Consider the following 27,911-nt stretch of genomic DNA (forward strand, 5'->3'; position numbering starts at 1 on the left):
CACTGCGTCTTTAAGCGGTTACAGCATATGTTTGGCTAATCGGAACCTGCGGGTTGCTCGATGCCTGAGCCGGGACTCTGACGTCTCCAGTAAATGTACAACATATATATCGTGAGAACACTGCAGGAGCTGGAAAATATTAGGATTGCTCTCCTCGCCCCTCACACACCTAAGTTTACGCTTTCTTTGTTGGTTTCCAAAACACTTGTGTAATTTAAATGTCTTTTCATCTGCTATATAAAACGTGAGCTGCACAGCGCCACCTGGTGGCCTGGATCTGAAAACAGTTTACACAACCTGGATAGACATCTATAGGATAACATTTGGATTCTAGCATGTTTTGCGGCTGTAAATGTACGTTCCCATTCATGAATCTCCTGAGAACCTTTGTTGATTAGTATCTTAGTCACGCAGAGTAGTTGTTTAGAAGCACGGAACTACGGTGGCTTTTCTTGTTTTGAATTGCGGTTGCGAGGTAAAATAGACATTTAATGAATTAACTACCGGTATATTGCCCTGTGGTGCCTCCGTATTTTTAAGATAACATTAAGATTTGAAAAAGACTGGATGTCCAGATGAAACGTTGTCTAACTAAATGAAGAGGCATCCTCTGAAATATGAGGACGGGAAAAGCTTTTTTTCCACCAGTTTGCCGCTCCTGTGCAACTTTTTGGATTTACTGCATGTTTGGATCCGTGGTCGGGGTCTACATGGAGCGTGCACTGTTGTCTGCTTCCCACTGAGACTGTGGTAAGGATGTGTGCCGCTACAACTTTGGACATTACAATTCACAACGTTTATCCTGATTTCAGGTAATATTTGTACACTGTTGCTTCTTACTTCATTATAGTACTAGCAGCCAAAATTATATAAACGGCTGCTGTGCTAAAAGTGCATGGCACAGTGTATATTGATGTTTTTGAGGGGAGGGGGGGGTTGGGAGGGGTCTGTCACTGACGTCTCCTCCTACAGACTGTATAATTATGGTCTGTGCCTTTTTTATTTAGAGGAATATAGTAGGTAATGATAATTAAACCTTCCTACCCCCAAGCAGACATAGTATACTCTGTCTAATACTGTGCTGATGAGTCATGAGATCGAAAGTGAAAGTAAAACCTCTCATACTCAAGTGGGTGACTGATGAGCATATAACTGGAGGCTGCACTGCATGCAAATTGCGGCAATGCACAGAGAAGACCTCCAGAGTGTGACAGGTAATCAGGCGAGGGGGCTAAGGATGGGAAATGTGTTTTCACCAGTACAACTTTGGTATTGTGTTTATTAGCAACAGAATGTTTTTCTTTAAGGTATTTCTATAATGCACTTATCATTTTTTTTGGTAAAATCTTAAAGGGGAAGTGTCGCTTGTATTTAATTCTAGCTTTGTTAATTAGATTTAAGTATGAATAAGAGAAATGGGGTTGTTTGCCCCTTCCTATTTCTGGACAACTCCTATAAAGAAAAACAGCCCCACATTTGTCCTCGGGTTGTGTGATTTTTGCAGCTCATTGCATTGCAGTGAATGTCAGTGGCGATACCACACAACTTGTGAGCATGTGTGTTGCTGTTCTTTGGAAGAAAAGGTCCGTGGTTTCTAACACACTGCAACTATGGCTTTGCTAGCCTGCCGTCAGTAGATGTTTTTGCCAGATAGCAAGTAACCAAACTAAACAGCCAAGAAAGTGCGGTACTAAAGGGCAATTCGGGTCAATTTTTTCCCCCATTCATGATGTAGCTATCCCCCAGCATATGTAAGTGAGCTAGTGTTACCCTGGTTAGTTATTCTTCTCTACCTGAAGCTTCTGGCCTCTTTCTCCTCAGATGGTCATGAGATCTCATTTCTCACCAGCTCAGATTTATTTAGGTTTATGCTGTCTGAAACTAGTCAATGTCAGTCTGTGTGACGCATGGAAGCAACAACAAACTGCCTGGAGGGGGGACAGACTCTCTTCTCAGTTACTGATGAGGATCTCACAGCTCCTATCACACAATCATAATAGAGGAGATCACCGCTCATTTTCCTGACTGTAGCTTATTTAGGTGAATATAAAAGGTAGTGATTAAACTGTTCCCTTACAGGCAGAAATAGTACAGCTGAGGGGTCATGGAAAAATGTGTTTTTGCCAGAATGGTCCTAGTGACTGCCTATGTTGCACCTTAATGACTGGGCAGAGTTTCGGGGTTGTTTTTTTGGGGGGGTTTGACATTACCATGTTCCAGGAGCCATAGCATCTATTTTTCAATCTGCAGCCATATGATTTTTTTTTTTTGCTTGTACAAGTTTGTGATTACATATAATGTAATAAAAGACAGTTTTGTTTTGTTTTTCCAACTCCTCAAAAAAAATGTAAGCAGACGCCACCGTTGTATTTTTTAATTTTCTCTTAAGAGATTCACCGTATGGTATCAATAACATATTTCCTTTATTCTGCAAGTCACTGAGACTACAGCAGTAACAATTTTTTTATAATTTTTTTTTTGGGGGGGGGGGGGGGGGTTACTATTTTTCTGCGATAAGACACTTAAGAAAAATAGCATTTGCATCCCATCATTCCAAGATCCATAACCTTTTTTATTTTTCTGCCAACTGAGCTATCCAGTATTGATTTTTGCAAAATAGTAATTTCCATTGGTACCATTTTGGGGTTAATACAACTTTATGATCAGTCTTCTATTGCAATTTTTATAAGACGGGTAAATGAAAAACAGCAATTTTGACATTTGGTGTATTACTCTGCAAGAGAAAGTATTTAGTGCCACACTAATGGGTCAAATTACATTGATACACAATTATATATAATTGATAAAGTGCAAAATCATCCTACCAACCCATACATGGAAGTTAACTTGCTGTTAAAATGTTTTTGTTGTTTTTTTGCATTTCCTCCTAATCAAAAAGGATTAAGAAATTTTGTGTTCAACATTTAAAATTACGTTTTAAATTGCTGTCCTTAGGCCCGGTGTCTACGGGTGGATTTGAATTTTAATTTGTGGATTTTTGGATGTGGAAATCAAATCGCAGCATGCCCCATTTCAATGCGGCTCCCGCACGGACGGCTTGCGTTGAAGTTAGTGGAAGCCGTCTAATCCGCGGGAAAGCAGGAGAGTTTTTATTAAAATAAAAACCCTCTTCTGCACATGTGCAGCGGCCGGCGCTTCCACAGTGAACACCCAGACAGGTACGCTCTGAACCCGACTGCGGGCAAGCTGCGGGCTCCCTCATGCGGAATCTGACCCGCTCGTGGACATGAGGCCTTACACTACACAATGGATTTGCCTCTACAGGAACTATAAATCTAATGTAATGCGAGGATTACAAGTTTTAGATCTGCTCTAAGCATGATGTAAATTACAGTTTTATTAGAGAATGCGTCTGTGATCAGTAGTGTTTAAATACGGACTAGATCAGTAGACCTCTGTAAATGGCTGTATCCTTCCAGCCTGTATGTGTGTGAATGCCCTATTTTGTCTGTCGATCGTACGGTTGCTTGGGGTATGTTCACATGTGGCAACAAAACTGGCCATGGAAATCCACTGCATAATGTCCCATTTAGACGGGACAACAAACTTTCTGCTTAGTCGTTGGGGCTAAGCCACTTGGCATTAAACCCTCAATTACGCAGCCCCTCTTTTTTTTTTCTTCCATTTTTGTTTTTTCCTCCCCCTTAAAAAAAAATCGGAACTCCTTTTATTTATCCATTGACGTCGCTGTATGAGGGCTTGTTTTTTTGCGGGACGAGTTGTGCTATTTAATGTACCATATAATGTACTGAAACCAAATTTGTTTCGTTTTTTTGCGGGGGAGGGTGGGGGAAGGGGTTCTTATGCTGTGCCACTTTTTATTTTTTTTCAAAGACACTTAATTTTTTTTTCTGCCACTGCCACTATCTTCTGCGTGCAATAACTTTTTTTTTTTATTTTTCTGTCGACGTAGTTGTGCGAGGGCTCATTTTTTGCAAGACATCCTGTAGTTTACATTAGTACCGTTTCGGAATGCATATTACTTTTTTATTGCATTTGTTATGGGAGACAGGTTGACTGAGTGCATTTCTGGCTTTTTTTTTCTTCCTTCGGACGACGTTCACCATGCGTGGTAATTAATGCGCTAATTTGTTAGATCAGACTTTTACGGACACTGATACCAAATATGTATTTTGGTTTTATGATTTACATTTTTTTATTATAGATATGGCAAAAGGGGGATGATTTAAACTTTATTACTTTTTTTTTACTAACATACTGCAATTTGACAGGCAGTCTATCAAGCCACCCCTCAGAGATGGCTTGATAGGCAGTCTACCGAGACAGCCCTGGGGCCTTTTAGGAGGACCCTGGCTGCCATCATATCTGCACTGCTCCCTGCGATCTCACTGCAGGGGGGCCATACGGGACCCACAAACATCGTTTGGGGCATTTAAAGGGTTAATAGCCGCGATCGGCCACGCAGCTGATTGCAGCTATTGCTCTCGGTTGTCAGCTGTAATAAATAGCTGACGCCCGCGCTGTACGAAGAGAGAACTCGCCCCAAAATCTCTCAATACATACCCTGATGCTGCATGACGTAAATGTACGTGATATAGCGGGAAGGTGTTAAAAGATTACAATTTCTTTTAATTTTTAACTAGTATTTTATTTTATCTTGAATTTTCTTTTTGTTAAAGAGAAATTCCTGGAGATTGTAAAAAAAAAAATTAAATTTTATCTAACGGAAATTGCATGGCTATTCCATTATCAGAGTTGTCCCTTCGCTTGCATTTGTAATGACCCTCAATATTAAAAATGGACAATTCTGATACTAAGGGCCATTTTTGATATTTGCAGTGGATTTTTCTTCCACGTGTGGAACCAGCTTTATTTGTCAATTATAACCACCTAAGTGTGCTGTGTATGATTGGACATTTTGGTGTTTTTATGTCCATGTCCCGTCAGTTCTGTCAATAGGCGTCTTCAGCGTATAGGTTTTACAAAGGGCTTGACGTTAAGACGCCTCTTTTTCTCTTTATAAATAACAATTTTGTATTTGCCAAATCTCAATTGTTAAATGATTTTTATTTGTACTACTTTATATTACTGAACAGGCAGTTATGTGACTGCAGTTATTTTCATTAAGGTAACAGAAAAACTAGAGAGAATTGGATATGTATGTAGCTGTAGAATCCTTACGGGGTTTTGAAATTCTGTTCCAAAGTTGTATATCTGAGATGAGGGGAAAAGAAACACTGGCAGAGGGTTCTTATAAACCCCTTAGGCCGACTACGCACAAACGGATTTTTGCAGCAGAATCTGCAGCCTAGCAACTGTGCGGGAAAAAAAACCTGTACTGCGGATTTCCAACGATGAGCCGCCGGGGCCATCTGCAGTACAGATGAAGAACAGAAATGACAGGTACGCGCAGGCGCCGCTGCTGTCGGGGTCGGATTCTACTGCGGCTCCGTGTGCAGGCGGCCTTGGGAAATGTCTCAACTCTTCCTTGTGCCAAAATCCACTCCTCTTTTTTTTGCTAAGAAAAAAAAAAAGTGACATTTTACACGGGTCAACTGTCAAGCACTTAAAGGGGTTGTCTCGCGACGAAACTGTTTTTTTTTGCATAGGCCCCCCGTTCGGCGCAGGACAAACCCAAGGAATGTGTTAAAATAAAAAAAAAAATTACTTACCCGAATTCCCGCTCTGCGACTTCTTCCTTCTTCCTACTTCTTCCTTCTCCAAGATGGCTGCCGGGATCTTCACCCACGATGCACCGCGGGTCTTCTCCCATTGTGCACCGTGGGCTCTGTGCGGTCCATTGCCGATTCCAGCCTCCTGATTGGCTGGAATCTGCACACGTGACGGGGCGGAGCCACGCGATGACGCGTAGAAGGGGCGGAGCCAGAACTCCGCTCATGCCCGGACCGACCAGAAGAAGACCCTTCTGCGCAAGCGCGTCTAGAAAAACAAGACGACCCCCAAAATTAGATGGAGACGGGGACGCCAGCAATGGAGCAGGTAAGTGAATAACGTCTGTATGGCTCATATTTAATGCACAATGTACATTACAAAGTGCATTAATATGGCCATACAGAAGTGCTGAACCCCACTTGCTTTCGCGAGACAACCCCTTTAATCTTTAGGACGGATGTCAGGTGCTTAATCCTGGCTTTCACACAAGAGCAGTAATCGCTCACTGAATAGAGGTGAAGCCCATTGCTCCATTCATAGTAAACAGGCAGTTGGTCAAAGACGAACAACTGCCTGTTTACACGGGACGATTGTCAGGTTTTTATGCCTGAACAAGAAGCGATAATTTGTTTGCTTATCCTTCGTTGCCCACTTTATGCAATCATTGGCTGTGTTTGCACTAAACAATTATCGTTCAGGTTTGCCCAATCCAGTGACTACATGAATGATAACACCGATAAACAAAGATTTTGCTACTGGTTGAAAGGCCTCATGTCCACGGCACGTGCGGATTCCAAGTACGTAATCCATACACGCCCAAAGCTATGAACATTTTCTTACCTATCTGGTTGCGGTGCGGGTCTTCTCTGTCCCAGCTGGATCTTCTTTCTTCTGCATGGTATATGTGTGCGGGCATGCATGCGCAGTGCATTTTACAAAAAAAAATAAAAAATCTGCTTTCCCGTGGATCCGCGGCATGTCCGCTTTGGATGTGCCGCAGATCGGAAGGCTTCTATTGATTTCAATGGAAGCCGTCCATGTGGGCATCCACAGAAAATAAAGCGTGCTGTGATTTATTATTTTTTTTCTTCCTGCGCGTGCGATATTGAAATTGAAAAAAATGACATCCGCAGGTTTTTAATTACCTGCGGATGCCTAATGATTGTCTACAGGCTGATTGAACTGCGGATCACACGTTTCGGTGACACTCGTGGATTCCACAATTCAATTATGCCCATGGACATGAGGCCTAAGGCCAGGCTCACACAAACTGTCCGATTCCACATGCTGGGCGCCCACAGCGGATTCCAGCTGTGAGCCCGGCTGGTGACCCTACTGTACTGCGGATGACCATGGAGGCTCGCAGGTGACCATGGACAGTACTCTTTTTGTGTGTCCCGCGCCATTGCAAATCGACGACGCAAGTCGGACACCTCCATTTACTTCAATAAAGGCCGTTTGTGCAGATTCCATGGCAAAATAGAGCATGCTGCGATATTCCTTCCGCTTACAGAATATGCAATTCCTATCCGAATGTGAAGGTAAAAATCGAAAATATATGCCTGTTGAATGCCTGCCTTTTACCGCAGATCATCTGTGCGGACAGCGATCGCGGAATACGTAATACAAGTCCGGTTGTGTGAGACCGGCCTAAAAGATGTTGTTTACATGAAATCGAGTGCGTAGAATCTAAAGTCAAAATTCACCCAGGACATCTAGATCTTAAACAATAGGCCAACTACAGTTTGGTGTCAACTGGTAGATTGGCCCATGTGCATTTCAACATAATTGCTGCATTCATTATGCCCTTCAGCGTTCGCTTGTAACATATTTCTGCAGTATTCAGCACATCTGAGTACGTCGGTAAGCTGATGTCAACAGTTGCTAGGCCTATATAATACAAGATAGGCCAAGCACAAGCTTCTAGTTGACAATACTGCTAGCGATATTCTGACGCCCGGGAGCAGGGGAGAGAACTGTTAGTTCTCTGCGGTGAGCCTATCTGACAGATTGACTCACCGCGGAGAATCGCAGCATGCCGCGATTTGAGTCCTGGTAGCAGAGAATCGCTATGATTCTTCACTCATGGACAAGGGGCTGTGCTTCCATAGCAACACTATGGAAAGCGTGCACAGTGTTACTCGCAGCCGGATTATCGCCGCGGGGAACGCAGTGCACTATCATCCGTGGACAGGAGCCCTATAGATGAGTAGGCACAGCTGTGTTAACCATCCAGACAAATTTTGCTACATGTGTTAAATACACCACATGCGTTCAGCGCAAAAACCTGACAGAGTAAATATTGCTTACAAGTATTATTTTTGGTGTAAAATTGGAGATAAAGACAAAAGATGTTCACCTCACATCTGCTGCCCTGTGTGCTACTTTGGCCTCACACAGTGGCTCAATGGCAAGAGGAAGGCAATGCCATTGGCTGCGCCTATGATTTGGCACAAACCGAAAGATCATCACTCGAACGGCTATTTCTGCGTGAGCAATGAGCCAGTGCCGTCTGATGCTGAGGATACAGTGCTAATTTCACCTGAATCTCGTGCTTCTGAAAGTGCCCGCTCTGATGGGGATCATGAGCATGATATTGCTGCTGACACATGTTATGAACCAGAATCTGAATAGGGTAAGCCCCACCTGCTGAGCCAATCTGATTTAGATGATCTAGTGAGAGACCGGTCTTTATCAAATGGGAAGTCTGAATTGTTAGCCTCCAGATTACAAGAATGGAATTTACTACAAGAATGTACAACAACTTCACACTTTTGTGATCATTATGTAAAATTAGTATTATATTACAAGCTGGATAATGACAGCTGGAGCTAGATTAAGACTCTGTACCTGAGCAGTGGAGATTATTTATAGGCTCTGGCTAAACTAGCCTGAAAGCTGTATAGCTGCACAATGGCAATGAAAAGCCTTCTGTTCCCATTGCTCATGCTGTGGGAATGAGTCATGTGAGTCTTTGAACTCCTTTTGAAGCTGATCAACTTTTCAAATCATAACTGGAAAGTTTGCGGTGACCTGAAGGTTGTGGCAGTCCTGTTGGGTCTACAGTTGGGGTAAACAAAACATGTGCCTTCTGTGCTTATGGATCACTCGTGAGGACAGCAATCATTACAAAGTGCCGCAGCGGCCATCCAGAGTTGTTAGCAGATACAATGTGCTACACGCATCACTGGTTGATCCAATGATGGTGCACCTTCCACCACTTCACATGAAGCTGGGCCTGATCAAAAATTGGTCGTGCCTATGCATCATAATGGAAATGGTTCCCAGTATCTGAAGAACAAGTTTGGAAAAAACAGAACGGAAGCAAAACTAAAAGCAGGAATTTTTGTTGGTCCTGAAATCCATGAATTAATGTTTGATGACACATTCAGATCCAAATTGAGCATGCTTGAACTCTCCGCTTGGGATGCATTCGTGGTAGTTGTACAAAACTTTCTTGGCAACCATCTGGCTGACAACCATGCTGAACTTGTAAGTAACACGTTAGCAGCGTATCAGCAACTCTGCTGCCAAATGTCGCTCAAAATTAATTTCTTACATTCTCATCTGGATTTTTTGGGTGACGTGAGTGATGAACATGGGGAAAGATTCCACCAGGATATTGCCATCATGGAAAAAAGAGATCAAGGCCACTTCAACCCCAACATGAGGGGCGACTACTGCTGGTTTCTGCAGCGGTCAACAACAGACACTCACAAGCGCTAAAGCACTTTTGAACAGTGTGTGCATTGTGTAAAGACTCAAGTGAACTTTTTATTTGCAAGTTTTTGTAATCTCTCAGGTTTGAAGTATAATTTAGTTATGTACAGTGAGTGGCTGGATAACCAACATAAAATCAGCTTCTCTTGTCTGTATGAATAGCCAATGACAGTGTATAACCTTAGAACCTGACGTCCTAGGCAAAAGCCGACTACAGAATTGGACTTTACACACTCTGTTTCGACATATGAAATACCCCAAGTAGCAGAGAATTTTTTTCCTTTTCTGTGATCCAGTGTAATCATTCTGTGTACAATGACCTGTAATTGTGTTCCATCATATGATTTTTCACTTGTCGGTTATGTTCATACCCATTTTCTATTGGAGATGTGACCGCATATGCCTATTCCTCCACTGAAAATAAATGGCAGTGTGTCTGGGTTTTACCTCAGTGGGAGCTGCTGGATACTTTATCATTGTGCTCTTAAAGGGAACCTGTCACGTGCTTTATGTAAACCTCTCTGAGGGCAGCTTGAGGTAGTGACAGACATGCTGGTTTTCAGTGGTGTCACTCATGGGGTCATGTGTAATGGTTTATGCCTAAAGGATCTGCTAGCCCGGCCCATCCTCCTGACTGATGGTTTTCTAGCTATCAGGCCAGTCTCATAGTGAATGCAAAACTCTTGAGATTTTTTTTTTCTTCCCCCGCCGTTTTTGGATACAGCTGTTTTTAACGCCTCCATCAATATGAGATGTGATGAGGTACGTTAAACGCAGAAACACGGCAAAATAGAGCAGACGGTGCTCAGAAATCGCAGTGCTAGAAAACACCACATTCAAACACAAGTCTGCGAGGCCCCATTGAAATCAGTAGAGGTGTTATACCACGATTACCGCAGCATTCAAAATGTCACAGTAATCTCAGTAAAAAAGCGCATGTGTGCGTTTGGCCTTACATTACATGCTGAGATCACAGCGGGTGGGTACCACGGGCAGCACCTCAGGAATAAACTGGACTTCCCTCTTTCTGGGAGCTGCAGGAACACATTTAACCTCTTAAAAACCAGTGTGTTGGCCCTAAAGAGCCAGACACTTTTAAGGGATTTTACCCATGTGGTGGTTTTACTGACCTTTTTCCTTCTGTGACATTTCTAGGGCTACTTTTTTTTTTAATATCGTCGTCTTTTTTTTTTTTTTTTTTTTTTTTTTTTCACCACTGGGTTTTTTTTGTTTTATTAGAGTTAAAAAGGGAATACAGTTTTTTTACATTTATAGTTTGTTTTTAAAATAAGTGTATTCTAAAATAAAGTTCAGGAATGGGTTTCTCATCGTGTTTTGGACAATTTGATATATAATTTGTATAGTCTCGGATTACAGGGTGCATATAGCAATGGGTCATTTTATTGTAATATATTTTCTGTAATTTTTTTCTTATTTTTGTTAATATTCATGTCCCTTATGACAACATATATGACCCCGGCGGGTGATTTGCATTGTCTTTGTTTTTATTTTTTTTTTAATTTAATTTCACACTTCTCCACTGTAGCCCCAGTTACAGCGGGAAACATTTCCCTGCAGTGGCTAATATGGGTCTGCTAGGACCCTGCAGCTCTTCTGTGCCCGAGGATCCTGGCGGTCACGTTTTCACCGGGTCGAATAGCGGAAGCAACACTACTGCTTTCTCTCTTCACTACATAGTGCTTATTGAGCTCTATGCTGTATAGCCTGTACCGGAGAAGGTAGAAGCGATTCTTAACCGCTTCAGCTTTCCCCACTGGGTCCTTGGCTGTGACTAACAGCCGAGCACCCGACCTGCTCCTGCTACATTCCGTGTGTGTGTGTGTGTGTGTGTGTGTGTGTGTGTGTGTGTGTGTGTGTGTGTGTTTTTGTTTGTTTCGTTTTTGTTTTACTGTTGGCCGGTATTAAAGCCCAGGACCAAGTTCTGTAAATTTACTGTGCTTGGTCCTTTTAGGGTTAAAAACCAATTCACGTAATCCCATAAGTGATAGATCGTCTTTGTTGGAGGATGGTATTGACAAACATTCTTTATATTAACATAAATCTTATTTATTTCCTTTTCTATTAGGAATCTGGGTAAAAATGGTTTATCAAACAGTAGCATCTTACTGGACAAGTGCCCACCTCCTCGGCCGCCTCCACCACCTTATCCTCCTTTACCAACAGATAAATTAAATCCTCCAACACCAAGCATCTATGTGAGTATGTTTATAACAGACAAGCCCTTCAGGTTTTTTACAACGTATACATTTGCTAAATAGTGTCCAGATTACTCAAACTTCTCTAGTATAACGCACAAGTAGTACATGCGGTTTGTTAAATCCTTTTTCATTTAACAGCTTGAAAATAAGAGAGATGCTTTCTTCCCACCTCTTCATCAATTCTGCACGAATCCAAACAATCCTGTTACTGTTATCCGTGGCCTTGCTGGAGCACTTAAGTTAGGTACTGCACTGTATTATCTATGTAGATCTTAAGTCGCTTTATGTTGCCTGCAGTGTTTAATCCCCCCCCCCCCCAGAAATATACAGGGTTACTATAATAAGAGAAATGGACCCTTTTAATATTGTATGAAACAGCTAAGCAGGTAGATGCACAATATGCATAGTGTTAGAATGAAAGTTTTTGTAACTGCAGCTTTGTGACCTTTTAGTATCGCATGTGCGCCCGTGGGGCAAGAAATTTCAAAACACTGGTTGTTTATGCAAAGGGAAAAGTTCTTGGAGACACTTGTAGCCGAGGTACAAGGGCATTGTGTTGGTGAAAAGGCTCTCCCACAAATCATTTGTTCGGCATTCATACTTTGGTTTCTATAAAACATTGAAAGTGTCTCTTTGTAGTAACCCTGTATAACATGAAACATAACTAGCCCTGCTCCTTTCCAATGCATTCAAAATCCTTCTCCTGGCTTGTTTGCAAAGCTTTGCTTACATGCAGCTGTACCTGTCCTAATATATAGTGACCCAGACATGGCTACACAGTGCACCCTTAGTACTTGTCCTAATATATAGGGGACCCAGACACGGCTACACAGTGCACCCTTAGTACTTGTCCTAATATATAGGGGACCCAGACACGGCTACACAGGGCGCCCTTAGTACTTGTCCTAATATATAGGGGACCCAGACATGACTACACTTTGAACCCTTAGAAATTGTCCTAATATATAGGGGACCCAGACATGGCACACAGTGCACCCTTAGTACTTGTCCTAATATATAGGGGACCCAGACATGGCTACACAGAGCACCCTTAGTACTTGTCCTAATATATAGGCGACCCAGAAATGGCTACACAGTGCGCCCTTAGTACTTGTCCTAATAATATATAGGGGACCCAGACACGGCTACACAGTGCACCCTTAGTACTTGTCCTAATATATAGGGGACCCAGACATGGCTACACAGGGCGCCCTTAGTACTTGTCCTAATATATAGGGGACCCAGACACGGCTACCCTGGGCACCCTTAGAAATTGTCCTAATATATAGGGGTCCAGACATGGCTACACAATGCACCATTAGTACTTGTCCTAATATATAGGGGACCCAGACACGGCTACACAGGGCACCTTTAGTACTTGTCCTAATATATAGGGGACCCAGACATCGCTACCCTGGGCACCCTTAGAAATTGTCCTAATATATAGGGGACCCAGACATGGCTACACAGGGCACTTCTCGTTCAATATTTCACATCAGTGTTTAAACGCAACGAGAAGCAGACTATGTCTATGCCAGCTGAAACTGAACGACGAACGCTAAGCGGACGATTTCCGTTTGTCGTTGGCTCACAGTTGATCTGGACAGTTATAATTCACTTTTGTTCATGTTAAATGATTTTGGAATGATAATCATTCCATCTAAATGCACCTTGACAAAGCTCTTCGCACTGTTTTATTTTTCTGTAGATCTAGGTCTGTTTTCTACTAAAACACTGGTAGAAGCAAATACTGAACACATAGTTGAAGTGCGGACGCAGTTGTTGCAGCCTTCAGATGAGAACTGGGACACAACTGGAACAAAGAAAATCTGGCGTTGTGAGAGCAGTCACTCACATACTACCATTGCAAAATATGCACAGTACCAGGCTGCTTCATTCCAGGAATCGCTAAGGGTTAGTAACTTATGTTATGTCTATCATGTGTGCATACTTTATCTGGCATAGCAAGGCGCTGTACACGGATTGTTCTGTCAGATAAAAGGCTGTAGAAGTTTGGTATGGTCGATGAATTTCTGCTAAATATTGGAATTTCTCAGATGATTGTCATAACATGCGCCTCTACAATTTTATGGTATTTTTGATATTTTTTGCTTTAACATTTTGCTTAGGAGGAAAATGAGAAGAAGAGCCACCACAAGGACCACTCAGATAGTGAATCTACATCTTCAGATAAGTGAGTATTAACATGTTGTAACTTTTTACCCTTTTAGATCCTTTTAAATGTGTTTTCAATGATTTAATAATGCTCAACAATACTGCAAAATAACCTTTTAGGTAGAATGTGATATTTTAGGCAGGCAATAAATGTCTGTTAGAACCCCAGCCGCAGTGAATGCAGTGTTTTTAGCAACCAATTCAATTTTCTGTGTTTTATATAACAATACCACTTTATGTAATTCACCCTTATTGGTGATGGGAAGTAGTAACATTTGTAATGTAGGTAAAAATGTAAACATTTGTTCACTTTTTTCTCTTCTTTCTTTTCCCCCCCTTCATAGTTGTGGCCGGAAAAGGAAAGGACCATTTAAAACAATTAAATTTGGGACCAACATTGACTTATCCGATGAAAAAAAGTAAGATCTTAGTTTTGTTAGGTCACAGCTAGAGATGAGCGAACGTACTCGGTAAGGGCGATTTCGCAATCGAGCACCGCGATTTTCGAGTACTTCACTACTCGGGTGAAAAGTACTCGGGTGCGCTGTGGGGCGGGGGGTAGCAGCGGGGAACAGAGGGGAGCCCTCTCTCTCTCCCTCTCCCCCCCCCCCCACTCCCCGCTGCAACCCCCCGCTCACCCACAGCGCACCCGAGTACTTTTCATCCGAGTAGTGAAGTGCTCGAAAATCGCGGTGCTCGATTGCGAAATCGCCCTTACCGAGTACGTTCGCTCATCTCTAGTCACAGCCTGTAAAATTCTTCCCTGTAGTAAATTACAGCTCTGCTAAGCACAATCTTTCTTTTCAGACTATTATTTGAGTGTAGAGTATAAGCCTAGTTTTTCAGCAGATTTTTTTGTGCTGAAAAAGCCCCCCTCGGCTTATACTCGAGTCAGAGAAAGCTTAAAAAAAAAACCTCCATAGGCCTCCCAGCCGTCGTCTGTGTCTCTGCCGGCGGTGAGGCAGGCTGTTCGAATTTTCTCCGCTGTCATCCCCCCGCCGTCCTCTTTGCTCGGCTTTGTCATCCCCCACCGTCAGCGCTGTGTAAGTAAGAGCTGTGATTGGATCGAGCGCCGGCCAATCACAGCCGGTGCTCGATCATTCACAGCCAATCAAGCTGCTTTAAAATTCTCCCTGCTCGGCTTTCAAATCCCCTATAGTCAGTGCTGTGTAAGTAAGCGCTGTGATTGGATCGAGCTCCAGCTGTGATTGGCTGGCGCTCAATCCAATCACAGCACTTACACAACATTGACAGAGCCAAGTAGAGAGGATGGCGGGGATGACAGCGGGGAGAATTCAAGCAGCTTGTCGCACAGACGCCGGCTGGGAGGTAAGCATAGAGGGTTTTTTTTGTTTTTTTTTTACGTAGTATATGCTCAAGCATAGCTAGGCTTATACTAGAGTCAATACGTTTTCCCAGGTTTTTGTGGTGAAACTTATTGTCTCGGCGTGTACTCGGGTCGGCTAATACTCGAGTGTATACAGTACTTTAAAACTTAAAGGGCTGTATCTATCAAAGGCTCTTATGGCATTTCCACAGGATATGTCGTGAGAGGCTCGCCTCTGGGACTTACACCTATCTGAATTTTGGGCTATTGGCCACCCTGATTATGGTAATTGGAAGGACAAAAATAGTCAAGTGCCCAGTGCTATTTTTTTCCTTACCCCCCATAGAAGTCAATGGCAGCTACCCTTTTTCCGTAACTGGAGAGCTGCGGAAACCGTATAGCTAGCTGTCCTTTGCTGTTTGCATAACTCTTATTGACTTCTATAGAAGTTATGAAATTGGCACGGCTCAGACGAGCTCAACAGTTTTTTTTTGTTTTTTTGTTATCCCAACCACCTCGTAATGAGTGAGATGGGAACAGCCTAATAGTGTGAATTTGTGTAATTAATTCTTTGTACTAGTTCCAAAAATTTTACAGCACATAGCAGACTGCTATATCTTTTATTAATTCAGCTTTTAGTTCTGCTACACTGTAACAGTAGTTCACAATAGTTTCACAATTAATAAAGCTTTAAAGTAATTATCCCTTTATATCGAAACTCCAAATATATATATTTTTTAAATATATAATTCAGCACTGACTAGAGGACGTACTTGAGATGTAGACATCAGAAAATAGGTGAAAAATATCATTAATGAACACCTTAACACTACAGAACATAAGTTATGCCCCTGCCTGGCGGGGCGGGGGGCACGTAACGCAATAGGGTGTAAAGATATGTCCTGTGGATTGTGCGGGATCAGAAGTTGAGCCCGCAGCAGGTGCTTGATGTTACTGATAACCGACCTCCCACAACAGCGGGGATAGATGAGAACAGCTATCCCTGCTGTTTACCTCCTACATGCCGCAATTCCTCTCTGACATCAACCCTCTGTGATACTGGTATCCTGGTTTGCCATTGACTATGATCAGTATTGTAAGTGATAAGGCATTGTAATACAGAAGAACTATAACAGCTTTGATAATGCATTGCAGGACAAGTCCCCTAGAGGGACATACAAAATTTAAGAGAAACAAACACAAACCCCTTTTTTGAAGAAAAAATTCCACATATTTGATATCATGTCCGTACCGACCTGTAAAATAAATTGAACACACTATTGTAAATAAATATAAACAACTTAAAAAAAACCTGAGGAAAAATGCTTCATTTTTCCTACCAAAAAGATTTTTAAAAAGCCGCTTGTACCCTAGAAAGGTACCAATAAACTACATCTCATCACGCAAAACAACCCCGTTTATGGAAAAGTAAAAGTGATATGGGACTTTGAATGCAAATTATGTAGAAAGAAAAACTTAATTTAAAACGGGATTTTATTGTTGAAGAACCTTAAACTAAGTTTGGTAATCATACCGGCCCGCAGAAAAAAAATCATCATGTCATTTATGCTGCATGATTTACTTTGTGTAAAATACAAAAAATGGCCGTATTGATGATTTTTCTCCCTGCTCTACAAAAATGTTTTACAATACCTTATTTGTACCCAAAAATGATAGCAATAAGAACTGCAGCTCCACGCAGAAAACAAGCCCTCATGTGGCCATGTCGGCAACCAAATAAAAAGGTTATGAATTTTGAAAAGTAGAGCTGAAAATCCCCCAGAAATCGTTGTTGTTCTTAAGGGATTAAAATATTCCTTAGTGTTTGCTTCAGGTAAAGACCTAAGATGCACAAAGTGGGAGCTAATCAGATCGTTCATAAAGCTAACTTCTACTACGATGTAGGACCTTTTTAACAAGATTTTTTACTTGCTAAAAAAAGCATTTTATAGCCCCAAAAATATATAAAGAAAGGCATGATGCATAATTTAATAAATGCACTCAATTCTTTCTTCTCTCGTTTTTCTTTTTTCCTTCTCTTTAAAGGTGGAAATTACAGCTTCATGAATTGACCAAACTTCCAGCATTTGCACGTGTTGTGTCAGCTGGAAATCTCCTAAGTCATGTGGGTCATACCATTCTGGGAATGAATACCGTTCAGTTGTACATGAAGGTTCCAGGAAGCAGAACTCCAGGTATCTTGGGGGTCACTTGCACTGTGTTTTCTTTTTCTCCTCTGTAGTGAATGTATCGACTGTTTTTTGGCTGATCAATCCCAGATACTGATACAGATGGGTTTTTCTGATCTGTTTTTATTTTCTAATTTGTAGATTTTTTTTTATATATTTGGTCTTGCCTTTGTGGTTACTTTTTGCTCTATTCATAATTGTCTCTGATTCTAGGTCATCAAGAAAACAATAATTTTTGTTCAGTGAATATAAATATTGGACCTGGAGACTGTGAATGGTTTGTTGTCCCTGAGTCATACTGGTGTGTAATGAATGAGTTTTGTGAAAAGTAAGTGAAAGAAGCAAATGTTAATGTAAAGGCACAGTAAAGTTTTTAGATTTACTGAAATAATTGATCTAGGAGTCCTTAACTTGAAAATGTAGGAGCTAAATGGGCTTGCCAAATTAAGCTTTGCTCTCAATGTTATCAACATTCACTCTCCTAATGGCTTCCATAGAAAGTGGGAGCAGATCTTAGATTGAGGGTCACGGGATAGCATTCAGGATTTTTTTAAATGGATTAGTTCAATCTCTTATAAAGCCAATAGGAAAGGAGCAATAAATTGTAACATACTATATGTATACAAACATTAGATCCAAACTATAGATTAAAGTATTTCAACTGCATTTACCCATTTTGGAAAGATTCTGACAACCTCTTATCTACATGAAGCTTGGGGTGCTTTCAGTTGTGTTGTAAAGTAATATTAAATGGTTTCTTTTTATCCTTTATAGAAATAATATAAATTTCCTGTTGGGATCATGGTGGCCGAATCTGGAGGACTTATATGAAGCAAATGTCCCAGTATACAGGTTCATTCAAAGACCTGGGGACTTGGTTTGGATAAACGCTGGAACAGTCCACTGGGTTCAAGCAATTGGTTGGTGTAACAACATTGCATGGAATGTTGGCCCTCTAGCAGGTATGCTGGGTCTTTATGCAGTTTATTTTTTAGGTAGATGTAGATTTGTTTTTAAGCACCATTAATTCAAGGGCTAGGTGAATGAGAGGGGGACCTTATCTGCAAGGGCTTGCAATCTACAAGAAGACATAAGATGAAGCCCGTTATGATAGTCTAGCGGCAGCAGGGCTATTTTAGGTTGCAGGCCGTTCAAAATGGCTTACCAGATGCTTTTAAAGGTTTTGACGGTGGGGTGAGAGTGGTTTAGTTTAGGTAGAGAGTTTCGGAGTATGAGGGATGCACGGTAGATATCTTGGAGGCAATTCTAAAACAATATAGATCAGAAGCGGCGCTCCAGTGGTATAGTTGAAAAAGAAAAAAAACAGAAGACAGAGAGGAAATAATGCGTATAGGGACTCACCGCAACTGAACCGGTCCTGAGGTTTAGGCACCGGTCAGTTTGTTGGTCCACATGAGCCTCTTGAGTTAGAGAATACGTTTACTACCAGGTCAACGGTCTTTGGAGTCCCTTCTGCTGCTCTCCCCCTGGGATGTCCTAACGTGTGTGTTTTGGGAGGAAAGAGTTAACAGTCAAAATAAAAAATACTTCAGCGCTCCATTGAACTGTGAACAGTTAATATCAGGGTCTTACTTGTTTGGGGGTGCGCGGTCTCCTGGCACCCCTCACCTCCAATGAAGCAGGAAACCCAATAGAGAATGACGTTTTCTTTTTAAGTAAAATTTAATTATTTAAAACATAAGTAATGCCATAGGTAATGCGACGCGTTTCAGCTTATGCTAAGCCTTCCTCAAGCATACAGAACATGTCACAAGCTGCAATTATGTGAGGAGCAGATAAAAGGATGTCAGGAAGATGCTTTCCAGTGCAAATTTATTTTTAGAGGTTTCTTATTCAACTTTTTCAGCTTACCAGTACAAGCTTGCTGTGGAACGGTACGAATGGAACAAACTCCAGTGTGTAAAATCAATAGTACCAATGGTTCATCTCTCCTGGAACATGGCAAGGAACATAAAAGTATCAGATCCAAAACTCTTTGAGATGATAAAGTAAGTTTACTTTCATGTATGCACTAACGTTTATTCCCTTTAATGTCCCCATTGATTTTAAAGGTAACTTTCCTGTGACATTTACAGTCATTACCAGTTAGATTTCTCTACAATTATGTCTTTGCAAATGCAAGAAATCATAAAGCCTAAAATGTGATGAATATGCTTTAATTTCAGTCTGTTCAAGGAAAACCCCTAAGGTCCCTTTTTTACACAGGACAGTTGTTGGGTGCATTAGCGCCCCACAGCCATTCCAAAGACTATTGCTCCTGTGCTTTTAAACAAGAGTGATTGTCATTCTGTGAATGGAGGAGGAGCGCACAAGGGATCGCTCTAGCTACTTGCCTCCATTCACGGTAAACAGGCACTCGTTCAAAGATTGAACTTCTCCTATTTACATGGCCCCGAACTCGCTTGGTTTATATGTGATTTCAACAAATGAGCGATTTGTCGCTGGTGGCTGGCTATGCACAGGGCAGCCCAAATTTGCTGTTTCCGGTGATAATTTGGGCGATAATTGTCCTGTGTAAAAAATACCTTAAGAAAAGTAAGACCTAATGCCAATTTTAATAGATCCTAAGGTAATTTACGATCAAACCCCCATAATCTAATCTTGTGCCCTAATCAGTATCATGTGAGAAACTACATGCCTGGATTTTGCTGGTAGGGTTGACTGAATTCTCACTGCATTAGTGCACATACTTATATTCTGGCATAGAGACAGAACCTTGGACGAAACCAAAAGGCTTTAACCCCTTAGTGACCACCCTATAGTGTTTTTACATCCTGCAGCTGCAGGACGTGTATGGAGGGAGGTAGCGCCACTATTCCCCTCCATACAGCGCGGGCGTCAGCTCTTTATTACAGCTGACACCCGCGGGCAATAGCCGCGCTTGGCCGATCGCGGCTATTAACCCTTTAAATGCCCCCAACGCTGTTTGGGGGTCCCGCACGGCCCCCCCCGCGGTGAGATCGGAGGATCCGTGCAGGTGTCATGGCAGCCGGGGGCCTAATGAATGGCCCCAGGGCTGCCTTAGCAGACTGCCTATGAAGCTATCCACACAGGGTGGCTTGATAGACTGCCTGTAAAAAAGCAGTATGACGTAATGCTATACATTACGTCATACTGCAGGAGCGATCAAAGCATCGCATGTTAAAGTCCCCCAGGGCGACTTCAAAGTAAAGTTAAAAAAAAAAGATCAATAAAGTTTTTTAAATTGTAAAAAAAAAAAAGTTATAAAAGTTTAAATCACCCCCCTTTTGCCATATCAATTACTAAAAAATCTAAATCATAAAATAAAAATATGTATTTGGTATCGCCGCATCCGTAAAAGTCCGATCTATCAAAGTAGCGCATTATTTTTCCTGCACGGTGAACGTCGTCCGAAAAAAAAATAAAGAATGCCAGAAATACACTTTTTTAGTTACCCTGTCTTCTAGAAAAAATGCAATAAAAAGCGATCAAAAAGTTGTATGTATTCCAAATTGATACTATCGGAAACTACAGGACATCCCGCAAAAAATGAGCCCTTGCTCAACTACGTCGACGAAAAAATAAAGTTATTGCGCCCCCAAAATGACCGCAGAAAATAATTGAAAAAAAAATTAAGTATCTTTAAAAAAAATACAAGTACTACAGCAAAAAAAAAAAAAAACTATAGAAGTTTGGTATCGTAGTAATCATACTGACCCATAGAATTTCTAAAAAGTTTTTCAGTACATTATATTGCACAATAAATAGTGCCATTGAAAAATACAACTCGTCCCGCAAAAAACAAGCCCTCATACAGCGACGTCGATGGATAAATAAAGGAGCTACGATTTTTTAAAAGGGAGTAGGAAAAAAACAAAAATGGAAAAAAGCAAAAAAGCCCAGTCACTAAGGGGTTAATGTGTAAACCGCAGATCACTTTGGCCTCCATTTCACAATGCTTTAGTCAATTTCCAGTATTTTTGGAGGTTAGACATAAGTGTGGTGGACCACACTTTTTGTATCCTCCTAAAACGCCATAAACTAACAGAAACCAAAATGGTCTTTCTTTCATACGTTGAGGGCCCATTCACACGTCTGTATATTTAGGTTGTGTGCTGTCAGTGCATTCTACAGACAGCACACAACCCTATAATAGCCGAAGAGTCTAGTCAAATGAACGAAGGACCAATGGCCTGTGTGAAAAACAAATTGCTGTCTATTCTCTATTTTCAAGGATGAGAATAGGGCATGCAAAATATCCATGTAGATCAGACAGCACAGGGGGGTATCCATGTGCTGTCCGATGCAAATTGCACCCAGGTTTCTTTTGGCTACAACATGAATATGGCAGTGTGAATCCAGCCTGAAACCTACTGTTCTGTGTAGGATTCTGGTTCAGCACCAATTTCAGCATTTGAAACTGAAACTCAAGATAACAATTCCTTATAGAGATTTTTATAATCCAGCTTCTCTGGCACATGCTGTGGATTTCTAAGTGATCTTGTTCACAAGAGTAACTAACACTTTTTTTTTTTTTTTTTCTTTTTGTTTCCTTTTCCAGCAATAATTAAAGGGGCTATCGAGGCAGCGCCCATCTGGATACAAGGGGGTCAGGGCAGAAGCGCTGCTCCAACCCCTGTGTGGCGGCTGGTGCTTGTAATTGCAAGCACAGCTCTCATTTAAATCAATGGGAGTTGTGCTTGTAATTCCAGGATGGGGTCCTATTGATTACAAGTGCCTGTCACTACATAGGGGCCGGAGCAGTGCTCCCTCCTCGACCCCAGTGTATCCTGACGGGCGCTGCATGTCAAAGAGAAAACTCTGCAATACTATCCCAACTTTCTAACAACTAATCTTGGGCACTTAGATTATTTTCACAAGTGACAAATTTGTTGCAGAAATGTCTTAGTGTCCATTTCATCTCAGCAGGCTTGCAAACATTCATGCGCCTGCTGCAGAAGCCGCAACATTCAACTTCATGGAATTCATTTTTCAGCCACAAATTTCTGCCACAGTCTGTCGCATGTAAACCTGCATATTTGGTCAAATCTTGTGCTCATACGCTGCTAAGTAAAATTGTAATTTCTTCCCTTATCCTTACAGATATTGCTTACTGAGGACACTGAAGCAATGCCAGGCACTAAGAGAAGCTCTTGTTGCTGCAGGAAAAGAGATTATGTGGCATGGAAGATCAAAAGAAGAGCCTGCTCATTACTGCAGCCTCTGTGAGGTTAGTGAATATTGGAGCAGTTTCTTTTTACTAGGTTTGGGTTTTATTTGCAAAGTTATACCACTGTCTGTCATTCAGTAGTAGTAATTTAATGCAATCTCGGTCTAGTGGGTAATAGTAATATTAACGCGTATTTTAATGTCAATTTTGCCCTTTTAGGTGGAAGTCTTCAATCTGCTTTTTGTTACGAATGAAAGCAATTCTCGGAAGACATACATAGTTCATTGCCATGACTGCGCACGAAAAACTAGTTTAGACCTGGACAACTTTGTGGTGCTAGAACAGTACAAGATGGAAGAGCTAATGCAAATATACGATTTGTTTACATTAGTGAGTATACACATTCGCCTACCTTGATAAAGAATAAAGTAAAGTTATAGATTTTAGGTAGCATACATAAAGCTAAATGTTCGTGCCATGCATAATTACAATAAAAAAATATAAAGGCTAACGCGTTCTACATTGTGAATGAAAATGCATATAAAGCTTGTTCACTATGTAAACATATGTGCTGATCCTTATTGTACAACCTGTTCTCTAGTCTACAGCTGTTTTCACAAAACTGCAAGCTTCAAAATGCACATTTCTCAGTATTCCTTGGCAGCTCAATATCTGCACAGAGCTTCTTCTGGTTATTTGTTGTATTGTTACCTGTACTATGCCTTTATAACCTCTTAAAGCCCTTTTACATGGAACGATTATCAGTCCAAAAATCGTTGAGCATGCAAATGTGAATGCCAATCATTCAGTGTAAACACGGCCAATGATTGAACGATGAATGATAAATTTATTTACTTTAGTCCTTCCTTTAATGCAAGCATAAAAATGGTCATTCACTCATTCGCGACTCATTGCATGTAAACGGCGATCGTTCACATTCAGTGTACCAGTGAATGACCCTGAGCTAATAGAGCTTTGTCTGATAACAGTTGTGAATGCAGCGCTATACTTTGATGCATAACACCATTTGCACGCAACAGTTGTCATTAATGACTTTTTTTGCTTTCAAATGCTGAGCATTGTAACCAAGGTATATGTTTCCTCAGGTGAATGTGTGTGTATATGCGAAGAATCTCTAAGCGGGAGGTTTTTAACCCCTTAGTGACTGCCCTATAGTGTTTTTATGTCCTGCTATTGCAGGACACGTATGGAGGGAGATGGCACCACTATCTCCCTCCATACAGCGTGGGCGTCGGCTATTTATTACAGCGGGCAATAGCCGCAGTCGGCCGTTCGGCTGATCGCGGCTATTAACCCTTTAAATGCCCCAAACTATGTTTGGGGGTCCCGCGGTGAGATCTTTTTTTTTTTTTTAGAAGGCCCCCGTGCTGCCATGCCACCTGCACAGCTCGTGCAGGTGTCATGGCAGCCCGGGGGCCTTCTAAAAAAAAAAAAAAAAAAAAGGCCCCAGGGCTGCCTTAGTAGACTGCCTATCAAGCCATACCCGTGGGGTGGCTTGATAGAATGCCTGTCAAAAAACAGTATGACGTAATGCTATAGCATTATGTCATACTGCAGGAACGATCAAAGCAAGTGTAAAAATAAGATCAATAAAGGTTTAGTAATTATTAAAAAATAAAGTGAAAGTTAAAAAGGGAAAAAAAACCCATTTTGCCATATTTGCAATAACAAAATCAAAACAATAAACTAAAATACGTGTTTGGTATCGCTGTGCCTGTAAAAGTCCGATCTATCAAAGTAATGTATTTACCCAGCACGGTGAACGTTGTCCGAAAAAAAAAATAAAGAACGCCAGAAATGAACTTTTTTAGTCACCCTATCTCCGAGAAAAAATGTATTAAAAAGCGATCAAAAAGTCAATTGTACGTAATAATGGTGCCAACGGAAAGTACAGGACGTACCGCACAAAATTAGCCCTCACTCAACTATGTCGACAGAAAAATAAGTGTTAATGTGTGCAGAAAATGGACACAGAAAATAATTTAAAAAAAAAAAATATCTTAAAAAAAAAATACAAGTAGTACAGCCAAAAAAAAATGTTTGGTATCATAGTAATCGTACTGACCCATAGAATAAAGTTATTGCGTCATTTTTGTTGCAGTTTGTGCGCCGTAGAAACAGGACGGTAGAATGTCCTTTTTTTTTTTTTTTTTCAATTTTTTTCTCTGCTTAGAATTTTTGAAAAGTTCTTCAGTACATTATATGGCACAATAAATAGTACCATTGAAAACTACAACTTGTCCCGCAAAAAACAAGCCCTCATACAGCGACGTCGATGGATAAATAAAGGAGTAACAATTTTTTTTTTTAAAAAGTAGGAAAAAACGAAAATGGAAAAAAGCAAAAAAGCTCCGCCACTCAGGGGTTAATTGGTCAGAAGAAAAGTCATTGACATTGTGTTTAGCTGAGCAAACAATCACCCCTCACCCATCATTTGAAAGACTGAAGGAATGGCGTTTAAACCGAATGACAAGTGAACAAGCTAATGACTATTTTTATGCAGGCTTAAACTCTGCAATAAATGACAAGTGAACAAATAGTGCTTCGCTTTACACGTAACGATCGCTCATTTTGAACAAATTTAAAGTGATCGTTGCGTGTGAATGGGCCTTTAAGATCATTATCAGATAAGTAATGTATGAAATGGATAATCTCATCTTCTAAAGTGCTGGTTTATCAGCTGGATATGCCAATGCTTTGTCTGGTGTAAGCGCAATGTCTGAGATCCACACTAAATTTGCAGACAGTGGCTGCAGCTCCAGCGTAGTGCTTTTATGCTTTGGATTGTTGGGGTCCCAGAGGTCAGATCCCCGCTGCTCAAAAAATGATGGTATATCCTAGAAATATGCCATCTTTCTGTAAGATGGTAATTCCTCTTTTAGTTACTTGGCTGTTCATTGTCAATTAGTTTCCTATTTAAGACTTTGTTCACAGTATTATTGGGCTCTATTCGGCATAGGCCGCCTGCGACCCGTGCCCCGGTATTGACCTTATACTCACCCGCCTGGCGTCCTCTTTCTCTGTACTGCGAGGTGCCAGCTGGCGCACAGCCGAACATGCACATAGCAAAGTTGGCGCGTCAGTGGCTCGCACAGAAAATAGGACATGCCGTGATTTGTTTACCATGTGATATTTCACTTGGTCAAATCGCAGCTGTCTGCCTATTCTATGGCAGCGGGCACGGGTGGAAATTCTGAGGGAAATTCCGCCACGAAATTTCCGCCTGTGTGCAGGAGGCCATATTCTCCCTTTTTTTTTTTTTTTGTTTAAATAACCAAAACTTAGGAAACCCATTGTAAGGCAATTGAATGTGTTGGACTTGTTACACTATGGATCTATCATTTAGCTGGTTATGGAAGCCACTGTGAACTGAACCATAACTTAGTTTATGGTGCTGTTAAGAGTTGATAGAGTTTAATAGTTTGTGATATTTACAAGCTTTGTGGCCAGTACTATTAGATAATCCTGTAATGAGTGATGTTCCTATTAATAAATGTTCCTGTGATAAGTAACTGTATAACTATTTTTCTATCTGTACTTTAGTTCTAAAACTTTACCTTTTCTTTTTTTTTCTTCAGGCTCCCCCGATGCCTTCACCATCTTCTTGATGTTTTTCAATGGACAGTAAATGAGAACATTTCTGATATTCAGGAAGCGACCCAGTTCTGTACCACTGTTTTGTTTTGTTTCCCCCATTCCCCCACCCCCCATTCTTTTTGTTAGGTAGCTGTTCCATAAGGCTGCTGGCTGAAAGCTGCGTCTATGCAACCTTCCAAGTGCGGAGTGTCAACCAACTGGACAAGGAGAAGTGCTCCTACTCCAGGACTTTACTATAAAAATGCTGATCCAGCTGTTCATAAAGAAGAAATTCATGTTTTGTATATATCTGACAAGACTGGCAACATTATACAGACTACTGACTTGAAAATCACTTTAGTTCTTTTGCTTTTTTTTTTTCTTTTTCTTCACCTTATTTTGAGCTGAAAATGTTTCATTCATTTCCATCCCTCATCCCTTTTCAGTTTCATTTTTATTAAGTACTAACTTTAGCTGGTCGTCTTTGTAAGGTAGTTAGATATTTTGTCTTTTTGGGCAATTTTTTTTTTTTTATGTGAAAGGTGAGGTTTTTTTTTTCCTTAATCCGCTTTAAGTTTCTCTCTTTTTGTCTTGTTTTGCAAAAAAAAAAAAAAACCATGACGGTTACAATTTATGTTTCATAAAAAGAAAATGAGTAAAAAAATATATATAAAAAAAATATTAAAAAAAAAAAAAAACTAACAGCCAAGTCACAAAGATAAATGGGTTGCACATAGACTAAGGAATAAACTTCAGATTTGTGATTTTTGTTTCTAATCTTGATGTAAATTTACACTATTTATAAATACATATTTATTGCTTGAAAATATTTGTGAATGGAATGCTGTTATTTTTTTCCAGATTACCTGCCATTGAAATTTAAGGAGTTCTGTCATTTGAAACACTACTCCTGTTACATTTTCTATGTGTAAATAAAACTGCTTAGCATTGTACAGAAACTTTTATTAAAATTGTTTAATGTTTAAAGCGTTTTTGTTTGAATTTTACCAGAATCAATGTACAGTGCTTAGTCTTTTATTCATGTTCAGATCTACTTACATATATATTTATATATACACTTGTGTGTGTATATATGTAAATAAATATCAGTTATTGTGCGGGAGGGAAACTACATTTTATATAAGGTCTATATCACTAGTAGATAAGTTGTCTACTGTAAGTATTGCTTACAAACCTTTTTTTTAAATATATAGTATGTGATCATGATCTGCAGTGTCCTTCAGATTTGTTTTTTTATGTTTAATGGTCAATGATGCAATAAAACAGAAATCATTTGTTAAGCTGTGCTATAATACCGAAATTGTTTTCCATTAAGTTGCAGGCTAGCTTTGTTTCACTTGGCATGAATGGGGGAGATGTGACATTTCTCTACGCACACTTAAACAGTCTTGACATTCCAAAAGACCATTTAAGAGCAGGTAAAGGCCGATGTATGGAGGACAGCTCGTTAAAGTATACCTATTTTTCTAAGCTGCAGTGTATCCCAAAGAAACTATTGTATAATAAATTTCTCACCTGGTACTAGTGTTTTATATTCCTCATTTTAAGGTGGATTTCTGTGTTTCCATGCATCACTTCTAATCCATATTGAACATGACTGTCATTTAATTGTAATATATCGATTCTGTTTTTCCAGTCACTACTTATGACAAACAAATGATTTTATTTTTTCAGCCTGAAACACAACACAAATAAAAGGACTGCATTTTCATTTTGGTTGATTTTGCACGTTTGTGTAGTGTTTTATGTTTTTCACTAACTATATAAAACATTGATAATACATTGATAAATCTAAATAGTGTAAGTTTAAACCTGGATGCAATATATTATTGTGTCGGGGATATACTGTAAGCCAC

At 40.6% G+C, this 27,911-nt stretch overlaps 1 protein-coding gene across 6 annotated transcripts in view; it reads left to right on the top strand.

Annotated features, from left to right (window-relative positions):
* The window catches only part of KDM6A (lysine demethylase 6A), a 127,791-nt gene extending 100,770 nt beyond the window's left edge, over positions 1-27,021 (top strand). For all 6 annotated transcript variants that reach the window (XM_066599985.1, XM_066599986.1, XM_066599990.1 and 3 more), the window contains 12 exons: positions 11,462-11,591; positions 11,733-11,838; positions 13,303-13,508; positions 13,724-13,788; positions 14,114-14,188; positions 17,143-17,291; positions 17,499-17,613; positions 18,060-18,247; positions 19,153-19,294; positions 22,371-22,497; positions 22,657-22,827; positions 26,037-27,021. In XM_066599985.1, coding sequence (XP_066456082.1) covers positions 11,462-11,591; positions 11,733-11,838; positions 13,303-13,508; positions 13,724-13,788; positions 14,114-14,188; positions 17,143-17,291; positions 17,499-17,613; positions 18,060-18,247; positions 19,153-19,294; positions 22,371-22,497; positions 22,657-22,827; positions 26,037-26,066 — 1,504 coding nt within the window. In that variant the 3' untranslated portion in view covers positions 26,067-27,021. The remainder of the gene's footprint in view (positions 1-11,461; positions 11,592-11,732; positions 11,839-13,302; positions 13,509-13,723; positions 13,789-14,113; positions 14,189-17,142; positions 17,292-17,498; positions 17,614-18,059; positions 18,248-19,152; positions 19,295-22,370; positions 22,498-22,656; positions 22,828-26,036) is intronic.
* The last annotated feature ends 890 nt before the right edge of the window (positions 27,022-27,911 follow it).

Source organism: Eleutherodactylus coqui, chromosome 4, assembly GCF_035609145.1.
Source record: "Eleutherodactylus coqui strain aEleCoq1 chromosome 4, aEleCoq1.hap1, whole genome shotgun sequence".
Lineage (NCBI taxonomy): Eukaryota > Metazoa > Chordata > Amphibia > Anura > Eleutherodactylidae > Eleutherodactylus > Eleutherodactylus coqui.